The following is a 14,544-nucleotide window of genomic DNA, read 5'->3' on the forward strand; positions in this document are numbered from 1 at the left end:
ATACACAGGTTCCAGTTCTTGTTTTAACTGACCTTATAAAGCCTCCCCACCTTTGGCTGCAATGTATAGCATCAGTCTGATTTTGATATTGACCGTCTTGTGATGTCCATGTGTAGTCATCTTTTGAGTTGTTAAAAAGAGTGTTTGATGTGACCGGTGAGTCATATTACAAGGCCAAACTTGCCTGTTACTCCAATTATCTTTTGATTTCCTACTTTAACATTCCAAACCTCTGTGATGAATATGACATCATTTTTTGGTGTTGTTTCTAAAAGTTGTTGTAGGTCTTCATAGAACTGATCAACTTTGGCCTCCTTGGCATAGATTTGCATTACTGTTTATGTTGAATGGTTTGCCTTGGTTTTGAACAAATATCATTCTGTCATTTTTGAAATTATAACCCGGTACTGCTTTTTTCAACCTTTTATTAACTATGAGGGCTACTCCACTTCTTCTAATGGATTCTTGCCCACAGTAGCATATGTGGTGATCACCTAAATTCATTTCATCCATTCCCATCCATTTAAGTTCACTGACCCCTAAGATGTTGATGTTTAATCCTTCCATCTCCTATTTGACCACATCCAGCTTACCTTGGTTCATAGATATTGCATTCCAGGTTTTCATGCAATAATATTGATCTAAAGATCAATAAGCAAAGTATCAGAATTTTTTTTTGATCACCAGGCATATCTGCCTCTGAGCTTTTTTTTTTTCAGTTTTGGCCTAGCTGCTTCATTAGTACTTGAGCTGCTTGTTGCTGTCCTTTACTCTTCCCTAGTAGTGTATTGGACACCTTGCAACCTGACGGGCTTATATTCAACTGTCATTTCTGTTATCATTTGAATACTGTCCATGGGGTTTTCTTAGAAAAGTTACTGGAGTGGCTTGCCATTTCCTTCTCCAGTGGGTCATGGTTTGTCAGAACCTTCCACTATGACCTGTCCATCTTGGATAACAATGGCATACCTCATAGTTTTATTGATTTATGTAATCCTCTTCTGAGGAAAACAGGATTAAGTGACTTGTCGAGGGTCACATAGGTAGTTACTGTCTGAGGCCAGATTTGAACTCAGGTACATGAATCTTCCTGACATTAGGCCCAGCATGCTACCCAGTATGTCACTTAGCTCTCCCCTTGCTCAGTTAAAACATAGATATTTTGCTTTGCTCCAGGATCAATGTTATTTTTTATATTCACTCTGAGTTTGTCTTCCTTTTAAAGTTTTTGTTTATGTTGTTCTGGTGTATATTTTATTTTTCCTTTGGTTCTGTTTCATTCACAGGCTGTCAGTTAATATAAATCTTGTTTCTCTGAATTCCTCATGTCTATCATTTCTTATGGCAGTACTATTGAAAGTATCAGTGTGGGATCCAAAGATGCACCAGGATCTCAATCAATCACACTCTTACTATTCTGCCAGCTGCCTCATCACCTGAGATGAACAATCTTTCAAAAAATCAAGGCTCTTCTGTCCAGCATACCATAACTTGGAGTAGGTGTTTTGCCTCCTATTGTAAGCATTCCCCACATGTAGCTCCTTTTCCGTGCCTGTTCACTAGCTCTCCCACATGGCCTCTCTCTCTAGTGGAATCCCTCTTTACTTTCCCTTCTCATTTAAGATGCAATTCGTGTACCTCCTTCTGGGTGAAACCCTTCCTGAGCCCCCCAAATGCTAGTGTCCTCCCTCCCAGACTACCATATGTTTTACTACTTTGTATATATTTGTATTTATTAATTTTGTATCTATGCTGTATGCATTTTTACATCTACTACTTGTATCCCTCATTTAGAACATAGGCTTATTGAACGTATGAATTCCTTTATTTTTTGTACTTGCACCCCGATGCCTTGTGCAGTGCCTGGCGCATAATAGATGCTTAATTAATGCTTACTGACTGATTGATGATAAGACAATATAAATGCTTCTAGCCATGTACTTTGCTGACCTTTTATTCTTTCTGTGGCCCAGGCAAACAGGCTTTCTTGCTGTTCTTCACACTGACAGTCCATCTCCCATCTCTTTGCCTTTGTACAAGCTAGAACTTTATGCTTGGAATTCTACTCCTCTTCTGCTTCAAAATTCAGCTCAAATTCCCCTTCCTATCTCAGGGTTTTCCTGATCCACCTAGATGCGAGTGCCTCACACAAGGGAAATTGAGGTGACTAGATAGAAGGCATTTGAGATACCTTCAAATTCTGAGATTCTAGATTTTAAAGAAATTGAACATATTCATATTTTATGTAAGAGAATGAATTGTCTGAGAATGTCTGAATGATAGAGAATATCTCTGAACTTGTTGGAGAATATTTAGTTCCATAGTATATCTCAAAACTGTTTTAGATGAAGGTGAAAGAGGAAAGTAGTGTGGAGGATAGACACATTAGAACTAGAACTGTTCACAAATTCTCTCCTTGAAATATATCTAACAGATTAAGGTAAGCCCATAAGTGTCAATACCTTCCTGATTGCTTCTTGACTCCAACCTGTCTTTTCAGACTTATTTCATATCCATTCCTTTCACATATTCTAACCCAGTTGCTATACCTTTACAAGGCTTTCTATTTTCCTGCCGTCCTGTTTTCACAAAAGCTTTCCATATGTCTAGAATGTTCCTGCCCCTTCAGATCCATAGTCCTGTCCAAGATGTAGCTGATGGTTAGTTCCTGTCCAACGAGAGGCCTTTTCTGATCCCCTTCCCCCATTTGGTAGTGTGTCCCACTACAAAATTGCTTTACATTTTCTCTTTATTCAGTGTACTTGCATGTCGTTTATCCCCAGTAAAATAGTAACCTTCTTGGGAACAGGAACTGTTTCTTTTTTAGTATTTGTATCGCCAGCATCTTGCGCATTATATGGCAGATAGGTTTTTTTTTTTAACTTTATTTTTTTATTCTCTTCCCCCAAATTGAAAGAACCAAAGAAACTAGATACCATAAATATTTCTAGATGCTAGGAATAGAAAGATAAAAAAGAAACCATGCCTAGCACATAATAGGTGCTTTAATTAACACTCATTGAATTGAATATGGCACTTATTAAGTTTTCTCATTAATAATTATTATAAGTTTTATAGCAAATTTCAGTTTAAAACTATTATACAATTGAATATATTTTATATGTATAATATATGAATATGCTACATATACTTAAGTAAACAGTAGTCTGACACTTCATTATGAAGTTTCTGTGTATAGTTAAATCAATTTTAAAATAAGACTACTGTACTAACTTCACCAGTATTTAATATTATTTTTCACCTTGTGGTGACAATATCATTTAGGTAAAACACTTATGAAGACATTAGAAACCTCTTTAGGATTCCAAATAAGTGATATGAACCCATCACACTTACGTTTTGATTTTTCTAGAAAATTTAGAATACTTGAGCCTATGAAAACATGTACTTAGCAGAAAAACAAAACATATTCTTCTTATACCAGCAACTTCACTACCAACACATTTAGGAAATTTAGTGTTCCAGCTTACTGTACTTTCTAGCTGAGTGTTCAAGACATTGTTAGGAAAACACAATATGATAGAAATATATCTGAGTAGCGCTTTAGTTCTGTACCATCGAAAGGTTTCCTCCATAACAGTTACAAAAATTAGTTTCTCTCTTTGCTGCCTTTTGCAAAATATAGTCTAGTTGAAAATGAGGAAGAAAGGATTTCACAAATGCTTGTCTTTAGAAACCCAAATTATGTTTTTTTATCACTTTATATGATAAATTATGTAAATAGCAGCTAAAATCTTCTATTCATTTTAAGAAAAACAAAAACAAATCGACAATCTTTCTGTTTCAAGTGAGTTTGACAAGGTATGAAACCCTAAATTTTGTGCTCTTGATAGTTATAATTAACATATTTAAGGTCTGTCAAATGAATCATGAAATCTTTGGGGTTTTTTAGACACAGGTCACTTTTATCTGCACAGCTTTACATCTTCTCTATAGCTATAAGTCTCCTCTCTTGCCCCTTTAAACATGAAGAGGATACCCACTGTAACTATATCATCATTTTCCAACTGGCTACTCTCTTGGACTTCATCATGTTCTCCAGAAACTCATGATCCTGCAAAATTACATCAACTCTAGAACTCTCATCTCCTTAGCACCTTCTGGTGCTGACCACCCTCACCCCTCTGATTGGAGAGGGTACAGGGTGGACATCAGAGACCTTCTCCCACACCCTCAATTTAAGGAGGGTATCCAGGGCAGCTATGTTATCATTTGCCACCTGATACATGCCCCCAACCTTGCACCCTTCAGCTCCATTCTCCTCTTTAATCTTCAGCTTCTTTTTATGTTTTGTTGTGTTCCCTCATTAAATCATGAGCTCCTTGAGGGAAGAGACTATTTTTTGCCTTTCTTTGTATCTGTAGTTTCTAACACGTAGTCAGCATTTAATGAATATTTATTGATGTACTGATGATAGCTATAAGAACTTGATTATCTCAACTGTTACTTTAACAGTGCTATTAGTTATTGTAGTAGTAATAAAATAGCACTTTCTTTTGGTTTACCTTTCATATTCTCTGTATGCTTATGTATGTAGTCGTTTGCCTGTTTCCTGCCCCATTAGAATTGAGCTTCTTGAGTACGAGGATCATATTTTTGCTTTTCTTTGTATCTCCAGGACTTAGCACAGTCCTGATACTTTATAAGTAATTAATAAATGCTTGTTGACTAATTAATAGTTGAAGATTTACAAAGTGCTTTCCTTATAGCAACCCTTGTGTTAGATAATGCACGTATTATTGAACGTATTAGTGAACGTATAAGTTTGGTATTGGGCTTCCTTAAATAAGACAGCATTTAGAGATATGAGCAAAGATCAAGCAATTATTCAGTATTTATTAAGTATTTCCTTTGTGCTGGGCACTGCTGAACACTGAGCATACAAAGATAAAAATGAAACTCTGCCATCAATGCTGTTATGTTCTCTTAGGGGAGAAAACATGTGCTATATAGTTAAATATGAAATAAATTATAACAAAAAGAAATTTGGGTGAGAAAGATGCTGGAGGCTGGGAATAGGTCAAGAATGGCATCATATAGAATGTCAAACATGAGTCAAGGTGGGGCAGAGCCAAGATGGCGGCTGGAAAGCAGGGACTTGAGTGAGCTCCCCCCCAGGTCCCTCCAAAAACCTATAAAAAATGGCTCTGAACAAATTCTAGGAATGCAGAACCCACAAAATAGCAGAGGGAAGCAAGGCTCCAGCCCAGGACAGCCTGGATGGTTGCTGGGTAAGGTCTATTGCACCAGTGAGCTTTGGCAGTTACCAGACTTCTCAACCCACAAATACCAAAGACAACAGAGAAGGTTAGTGGGAAAAGCTGCTGTCACAGAGTGAAAGGAGTTCACAGGTTTGGCCACCGCCCCAGGGGCAGTGGGGGTGGTGCAGCTACAGAACTACAGCTGCAGTTGCTTCCTGCCCCAGGCACACCTGGTGGGAAGAATTAAGTGGCAGATCAGAGCAGGAGTGCACAGCCTGCTTAAGATCTGAGTCCAGTCTGGGTTGGCGGTTCTTGGGGGAGGGGGGGAGGAGTAGTGCTGGTGTGGCAGAGCTGGCTGTATAGAAATAGCTCTGAAAACAACAGCACATCCCCTCAAGCTTGGAACAAAGTACTGCCTACTCTACAAGCAGTCATACCCCGAAGAAAAACTCAAGGGTCAAGTAGTTGGCTGGGAATATCACCAGGCAGCGAAAATGGACTCAGATTCAGATTCAGACTTTGGAATCTTTATTTGGTGACAAAGAAGACCAAAATATACAGCCAGAAGAAGTCAACAAAGTCAAAGAGCCTACATCAAAAGCCTCCAAGAAAAACATGAACTGGTCTCAGGCCATGGAAGAGCCCAAAAAGGATTGGGAAAAGCAAGTCAAAGAATTAGAGGAAAAATTGGGAAGAGAAATGAGAGTGATGTGAGAAAACCATGAGAAACAAGTCAATGACTTGCTAAGGAGACCCCAAAAAATATTGAAGAAAATAACACCTTAAAAAATAGAATAACTCAAATGGCAAAAGAGCTCCCAAAAGGCAATGAGGAGAAGAATGCCTTGAAAGGCAGAATTAGCCAAATGGAAAAGGAGGTCCAAAAGGCCACTGAAGAAAATACTACCTTTAAAATTAGATTGGAACAAGTGGAAGCTAGTGACTTGATGAGATCAATCAAGATATTATAAAACAGAACCAAAGGAATGAGAAAGTGGAAGACACTGTGAAATATCTCATTGGAAAAATCACTGATCTGGAAAATAGATCCAGGAGAGATAATTTAAAAATTATTGGACCACCTGAAAGCCATGATCAAAAAAAGAGCCTAGATATCATCTTTCAAGAAATTATCGAGGAGAACTGCCCTGATATTCTAGAGACAGAGGGTAAAATACAAATAGAAAGAATCCACCAATCGCCTTCTGAAAAAGATCCCAAAAAGAAAACTCCTAAGAACATTGTTGCCAAATTCCAGAGTTCCCAGATCAAGGAGAAAATACTGCAAGCAGCCAGAAGGAAACAATTTGAGCACTGTGGAAACCCAATCAGAATAATCCAAGATCTAGCAGCTTCTACATTAAGGGATCGAAGGGCTTGGAATATGATATTCTGGAGGTCAGTGGAGCTAGGATTAAAACCAAGAATCACCTGCCCAGCAAAACTGAATATCATGCTCCAAGGCAAAATATGGATTTTCAATAAAATAGAGGACTTTCAAGGTTTATCAGTGAAAAAGACCAGAGCTGAATAGAAAATTTGACTTTCAAACACAAGAATCAAGAGAAGCATGAAAAGGTAATCAAGAAACGGAAATTGCAAGGGACTTACTAAAGTTGAACTGTTTTGTTTACATTCCTACATAGAAAGATGATGTGTATGATTCATGAGATTCCCTGAGGAGGGAATACCATACACTGTCAATTGGGTATCTTGCCCCACAGGAAAGAAGGAGGAATAAGATAAAAAGCGAAGGGGGTGGGGTGGGTAGGGGGGGTGGGACAATAGAAGGGAGGGCAGATATGAGGAGGAGGTAATCAAAAACAAACACTTTCGAAAAGGGACAGGGTCAAGGGAGAAAATTGACTGAAGGGGGATAGGTTAGGAAGGAGCAAAATATAGTTAGTCTTTCACAACATGAGTATTGTGGAAGGGTTTTACATAATGATATGCATGTGGCCTATGTTGAAGTGCTTGCCTTCTTAGGGAGGGTGGTTGGGGAGAGAAGAGGGTAGAAGATTTGGAACTCAAAGTTTTATAAACATATGTTCAAAAAAAATTTTTGCATACAACTAGGAAATAAAATATACAGGCAGTGAGGCATAGAAATTTATCTTGCCCTACAAGAAAGTAAGCGAAAAGGGGATAGGAGGGGAGTGGGGTGACAGAAGGGAGGGTTGACTGGGGAACGGGGCAGCCAGAATATATGCCATCTTTGAGTGGGGGGAGGGTAGAAATGGGGAGAAAATTTGTAATTCAAACTCTTGTGAAAGTCAGTGCTGAAAACTAAATATATTAAATAAATTAAATAAATAAATTTGAAAACAAAAGAAAAAAAACGTGAGCCAAGTTCTTAAAAAAACTAAAGATTTTAATAGGATAAGGTGAGGAGAGAGTCGGTGAGGAAAGAGTCGGTTCTTGGCATGAGGGGATTTTAAATGGTGTACCATTTATGACGAGCAGAAAGAAGGCCAGTTTGATTGGCTTTGTGTCCTTGAAGTGGCATAATGTATAATAAGCTTTAAAAAATGGATATTTAGAGGATGCATTTGAAAGGGGAAAAACTGAAGATAGGAGGGTTATTGCAATAGCACAGGCTATCCAGGTGTTGGGAACCTGCAGCCTCGAGGCCACATGTGGCCTTCTAGGTCCTCAGGTGCAGCCTTTTGACTGAGTCCAAGTTTTACAGGACAAATCCTTTTATTAAGGGGATTTGTTCTGTGAAGTTTGGATTCAGTCAGAGGGCTGCACTTAAGGACCTAGAGGGTCACATGTGGCCTTGAGGCCTGGATGCAATTATGGTAGCTGTGAAAGTAGAGAGATGGGGAGAGATGTCAGCAATTTTGTAGAAGCAGAATCAGCATGATTTGGCAGCTGATTCAATGTTTGGGGTGATGGAGAACAAGGAGTCAGATTATACTGAACTTAACAACATGGGAGGTGATTGGAAGGGCGAGTGTGACTTCAGCAAAAATATGGAAGTTCAGAAAAGGGTTTTTTTGGGGGGGAGGGTGGAGGAGGTAAACTTAGAAGGTGAGTTCTCTTTTGGACATGTTGAATTTGAGTTGTCTATAAAATATCCAGTTTGAAATGTATAGATAATTGTCAATCAAGCAATATCTAAGAAACCAATTAGGAAGTCATGGTATCTACTTTGACGTAGTGACAATGTTCTTTTTGTTTAGTAATGAACTATTCTAAGATTTCAGAACTCTTTTTAACAATATTTTATTTTTTCCCAGTTACACATAAAAACAGTTTTTAACATTCATTTTTAAAAATTTTGAGTTCCAAGTTCTTTCCCTCCCTTCCTTCTTCCATCATTGAGATGGCAAACAATTTGATATAGGTTATACATGTCCAGTCATGCAAAACATATTAGTCATGTTGTGTAAGAAAACAAAGACAAAAAAACCCAAGAAAAATAAACACAGTTTTAAAAATGTATGTTTTCATCTGCATTGAGTCGCCATCAGATCTTTCTCTGGTGAAGGATAGCATTTTTCATCCTAAGTCCTTTGGAATTGTCTTGAATCATATTGCTGAGAATAGCCAAGTCATTCACAGTTGTTCAGTGCATAGGATTGCTGTTACTGTATACAGTGTTCTCCTTGTTCCTATCACTTCACTTTGTATCAGTTCTTGCAAGTCTTTCCAGGTTTTTCTGAAAGCATCCTGTTCATCACTTCTTATAGTACAACAATATTCTGTCACAATCATATACCACAGGTTTTTCAGCCATTCCTCATTTGATGGGTATCCTCTTAATTTCCAATACTTTGCCACCACAAAAAGATCTGCTGTAAATAGTTTTGTGCGAATAGGTCTCTTTCCTTTTAAAAAAAAATATTATTATGTCTTTCTTTAGCATACAGATTTAGTAGTGGTATTCCTTGGTCAAAGGGTATGCATAGTTTTATAGCCTTTTTGGCATAGTTCCAAATTTCTCTCTAGAATATTTGAATCAGTTCACAACTCCACCAACAGAGTATTAGTATCTCAATTTTCCCACACCCCCTCCAAAATTTGTCATTTTCCTTTTGTTTCATATTAGCCAATCTGACAAGTGTGAGGTGGTATGGCAGAGTTGTTTGTATCTTTCTAGTGAATAGTGAATTAGAGCATTTTTTCACATGACTATAGATAGCTTTGATTACTTCATCTGAAAACTGCCAGTTCATGTCCTTTGACCATTCATCATTTGGCCGATAGCTCTTATTTTTATGAATTTGACCTCGTTCTCTATATATTTGAGAAATGAGACCTTTATCAGAGAAACTTACAGTAAATTTTTTTTCAGAATTATAATTACTGTGTATTTCCCTCCATCCTGTTTTCCCTGTTTATTCTACACTCTCTCTCCTTTCACCCTGTCCATCATCAGATGTGTTTTGTAATTACTTGGTTAAGTATACATAATTTATTATATTCAGACTCCAGTGTTATGATAGTAGCTGACTAGAGCAATGTGAATAAGATTATTGTACAACTATTCCTTGAACTTCATGTTATTCTGTACCTTCAGGAACATCTTCCATTTTTTAAGAATACTTAAAATAATGCTGACTATATTTATGGGGTCTTGTTCTGTTTTCACTGAACCTTTGATTTCACTGGTGTCTGGAGTGCCCAGTTGAGCAGACTCTCTCTACCCATACAGATCTGTAACTATTCCCAAGCATATAGTCAGAAAGAATTTCCTGAGGCATCAGTCATTTAAGTGGTTTGTCCAGGATCAAATATTTGGGAGCCCAGGAGCTCATATGTGAGAAGTGAGACATGAGCTCATGTCTTCCTGACTCCAAGGTGAGCTCTCTGTATACTATGTAGGCTACAATTATCTCTTGTAAATGAGGATTTGTTGGGTAGCTTGTAAACCATGCTGTCTGTGGTCTTTCCCTCTTCTTCCTCCTACACTACAAACAGAACTTGGACTCTGCCTGTGGGACCTTGGCTTTAAAAATTGAGCACTCACTTTGTCTTGCCCAGAACCAGGCCATATCACTTATGAGACATTTCCCAACTATTTTGCCCTTCCCAATGTGCCCTCCCACACCCTTTCCAACTCTTATCTATGTGTTGTCTTCTCTTTTAGAATGTAAGTTCTGTAGGCAGTATCTGATTTGTTTGTTTTTGTATCCCTAATGCTTAGCATGGTGCCAGACACAAAGTGCTTAATAAATTTGTTTTTCTTTTGTGCATCCATTCAAAGTCTTTGGTTTCCTGAGAGAGTATGGTTGTAAAACATGTTTTGTTGGGGAGAAATGATTTTAAAAGAACTGAATGACATCAAACGAAAAGAAGTTTATTTTAAAAAGCAAACATTTTGTATTTGATTAAGAGCTGATTATACTGTTTGTATTCAGCTTAATAATAATGTTCAGCCTTCATTTATTGAATAAATTGCTGTCTGTTTTGTTTTAGGTGATGGTTTTTGTGCATGCTCGAAATGCTACTGTACGAACAGCTATGGCTTTAAGAGAAAAAGCCAAAAATAATGGCCACATCTGCTATTTTTTGCCAAACCGAGGAGCTGAATATGGACATGCTGAAAAACAGGTGGGCGACTGATGAAAAATGTTTTTAAAAATCGTAGCAATTTTACTTCAGTTTTTAAAAATTGAAGTAAAAAACACATTGCAGATATATGATACAATAGGTTGGATTTTCCTTTCTGACAAATGTATGAGAGAAGTTAAATTATTATTACCTTCCATACTCTGTTATAGTTACACTACTTTGTTGTGTTGTTGGATTAAACACCATAAAACTTACTCTTAATTATTTGCACTTTTAAAATACGGACTTCCTTAACGATAAAAGTATAAATTCTTTAAAATGCAGCAATAAATTTTCATTGAGATTGGGAAATCTGATCTTTAAATGACTTTTATTTTGCATTTCTCAAAATAAGCCTTTAGCTGTACATATTTTTCAATAATGCAACATTACTACTTTTATAGAATCTTTAAAAATATTTTTATTTTCTATATAGATTAAAAATATCACAAAATCTCATTCTATAGAACAAATTAATTGCTAAACTCAGTTACATTTTGTAGTTCAATTTAGCATTGCCTTGATTACATTATTACTTGAAATTGTTAGGCAGATTTTGAAATCATTACAAAATAATTAGTATGTTGATATGTGCAGTAAGGAACAAAATACTGTATATGAAGAAAATCCGAATGATTAAGATAGATTTTGTTAAAGGAATGTAAGAGAACAATTTTTGTTTTCTTTTTTGACACTTAATTCCTAACTGCTCTCAGTTTCAATAGCTCCTTACTCCCAATACCTTCTTCACGCTGCTCTTCAGTGTTACTTTGCAGCAGTGTAGTGGTCATGTTAGTGACTCCTTTTTCTTGTAGCCCGCCATCTTCTCACCATCCTTTGTCTGAGAAGACTTTGTCTACTACATAGTGAAAAAAAAATCACAGAATTACAGGATACTCAACACTTCAAAACCAATGTTTTAATTTGTCTTTACCTCCTTTGTACCTTTCACTTAGGAAGACATGCCCATCTCCTTGACAGGGCTTATAGTTTTACATGTATCCTTAATCTGATCCTCTTCCCTCTCATCTTCTCCAGGAGTTTGTGTCATGAATTTTTCTGCTTCTTATGAATCTTGAGTCTCTCCTCATCCCTCAGTGTTCACTGCTTACAAACTAGCTCAGGGTTTCCTCATCATGTCATACCCTGAAGCCATCATTCTGAATGTGTTATCTTTCATTGCCCACGTCTAGGAAGAGACACCTAAAAAGCAGTAGAGAAGAGATTATAAACTGATTGAATGAACAATTATTAACAAAAAATATATAGCTTATTTACTATTTATAGTTGCAATTATATATTTTTGTTATGTAGATATAATAACTGTAACAGACATCAGACTATTATTTGGGATAAAAATGTGTATTATTAACATACATCCATATTTATTAGCAAAAAGATAGAGAAGATAAATAAGCAAGAACATAAAGAGAAAAACAAATTGTAAAGGGAAAATAAGGACTATGCATTGTTTTCAAAATTAACAACAGATCCTCACAAAAATTGATCACATAAGAGGTTATATCGTTTTCCTGTATAATTTAAACAGGAAGAAATTATACAAACTGTATTTTTACTCTGTGACATCATAAATTTAAATAACAGTCAAATTAATAAAATTATACAACTTTATAGAACCTGAAAAAGCTACCTATTTAACGGTATTTGAGTTTTAAAAAGAAAAAAGAGAGGGGAATACACCTTGTGTAGTATTTAAAAGACAGTACCACATAGAAAAGCCTGTGGGATCAGTCTATAAATCACCAACCATTTATTAAGTGCCCAGTGTGTGCCAGGAACTGTGCAAGTTGGGGAATTTAGCCAAAGCTATTCCTTGAATCAAAGTCACATCAGTGAGAAATAATTAAACTTATATAGTAAGATGCTAGAAAAGAACCAGAAGAAGGGCCTCTGAAAAAGTTAATAAAGAGAGATTATAAGCTTAAGAACGGAAGAAGTAGACTTGAAAATGAATGAAATTGAGGGGGGCGGAGCCAAGATGGCGGCTGGTAAGCAGGGAATAGTGTGAGCTCCCTACCGAGAACCTCCAAAAACTTATAAAAAATGGCTCTGAACCAATTCTAGAACGGCAGAACCCACAAAACAGCAGAGGGAAGCAGGGCTCCAGCCCAGGACAGCCTGGATGGTCTCTGGGTGAGGTCTATCCCACACGGAGCTTGGAGCTGGGAGCTGAGAGCCGAGAATGGAGTGGAGCAGAGCCCAGCCTGAGCGGCGTGGACCATCCAGACCAGAAGCCAGGCAGAGGGGGCCCTAGCGTCCTGATTCAGTGAGCTGCGGCAGTTACGAGACTTCTCAACCCACAAACACCAAAGACTGCGGAGAAGGTTAGTGGGAAAAGCTGCGGGAGTGGAAGGAGTTCGCGGTTCAGCTTCCAGCCCCAGGGGCAGCGGAAGTGGGGCAGCTACAGCTGTTGTTACTTCCGGCTCCAGGCCCACCTGGTGGGAGGAATTAAGTGGCAGATCAGAGCAGGGGTGCACAGCCTGCCGAAGATCTAAGCCCAGTTCGGGTTGGGGGTTCTTGGGGAAGGAGCAGTGCTGGTGTGGCAGAGCTGGCACCTTCCCCCCAAACGTGGAACATAGAACTCTGTAATATACAAGCAGTCATACCCCACTGAAAAACTCAAGGGTCAAGTTAGTTGGCTGGGAATATGGCCAGGCAGCGAAAACACACCCAGATTCAGTCTCAGACTTTGCATTCTTTCTTTGCTGACAAAGAAGACCAAAACATACAGACAGAAGAAATTAATAAAGTCAAAGAGCCTACAACAGAAACCTCCAAGAAAAACAGGAACTGGTCCCAGGCCATGGAAGAGCTCAAAAAGGAGTTGGAAAAGCAAGTTAGAGAAGTAGAGGGAAAAATTGGAAAGAGAAATGAGAAGGATGCGAGAAAACCATGAAAAACAAGTCAATGACTTGCTAAAGGACACCCAAAAAAAATACTGAAAAATATACTGAAGAAAACAACACCTTAAAAAACAGACTAACTCAAATGGCAAAAGAGCTCCAAAAAGCCAATGAGGAGAAGAATGCCTTGAAAGGCAGAATTAGCCAAATGGAAAAGGAGGTCCAAAAGACCACTGAAGAAAATACTACTTTAAAAATTAGATTGGAGCAAGTGGAAGCTAGTGACTTTATGAGAATTCAGGATATTATAAAACAGAGCCAAAGGAATGAAAAAATGGAAGGCAATGTCAAATATCTCCTTGGAAAAACCACTGACCTGGAAAATAGATCCAGGAGAGATAATTTAAAAATTATTGGCCTACCTGAAAGCCATGATCAAAAAAAGAGCCTAGATACCATCTTTCAAGAAATTATCAAGGAGAACTGCCCTGATATTCTAGAGCCACAGGGCAAAATAGAAATTGAAAGAATCCATCGATCACCTCCTCAAATAGATCCCAAAAAGAAATCTCCTAGGAATATTGTTGCCAAATTCCAGAGTTCCCAGATCAAGGAGAAAATACTGCAAGCAGCCAGAAAGAAACAATTTGAGTATTGTGGAAACCCAATCAGAATAACCCAAGATCTGGCAGCTTCTACATTAAGAGATCAAAGGGCTTGGAATGCGATATTCTGGAGGTCAATGGAGCTAGGATTAAAACCTAGAATCACCTACCCAGCAAAACTGAGTATCATGTTCCAAGGCAAAATATGGATTTTCAATAAAATAGAGGACTTTCAAACTTTCTCAATGAAAAGACCAGAACTGAATAGAAAATTTGACTTTCAAACACAAGAAT

The 14,544-nt window shown here is 37.7% G+C and overlaps 1 protein-coding gene across 1 annotated transcript in view; it reads left to right on the forward strand.

Moving 5' to 3' along the window:
- Positions 1-14,544, forward strand: part of ASCC3 (activating signal cointegrator 1 complex subunit 3) — a 399,622-nt gene that overhangs the window by 136,306 nt on the left and 248,772 nt on the right. Inside the window, exon 14 of the mRNA XM_036767945.1 lies at positions 10,647-10,781. Coding sequence (XP_036623840.1) covers positions 10,647-10,781 — 135 coding nt within the window. The remainder of the gene's footprint in view (positions 1-10,646; positions 10,782-14,544) is intronic.

This window comes from Trichosurus vulpecula, chromosome 7 (genome assembly GCF_011100635.1).
Source record: "Trichosurus vulpecula isolate mTriVul1 chromosome 7, mTriVul1.pri, whole genome shotgun sequence".
NCBI lineage: Eukaryota > Metazoa > Chordata > Mammalia > Diprotodontia > Phalangeridae > Trichosurus > Trichosurus vulpecula.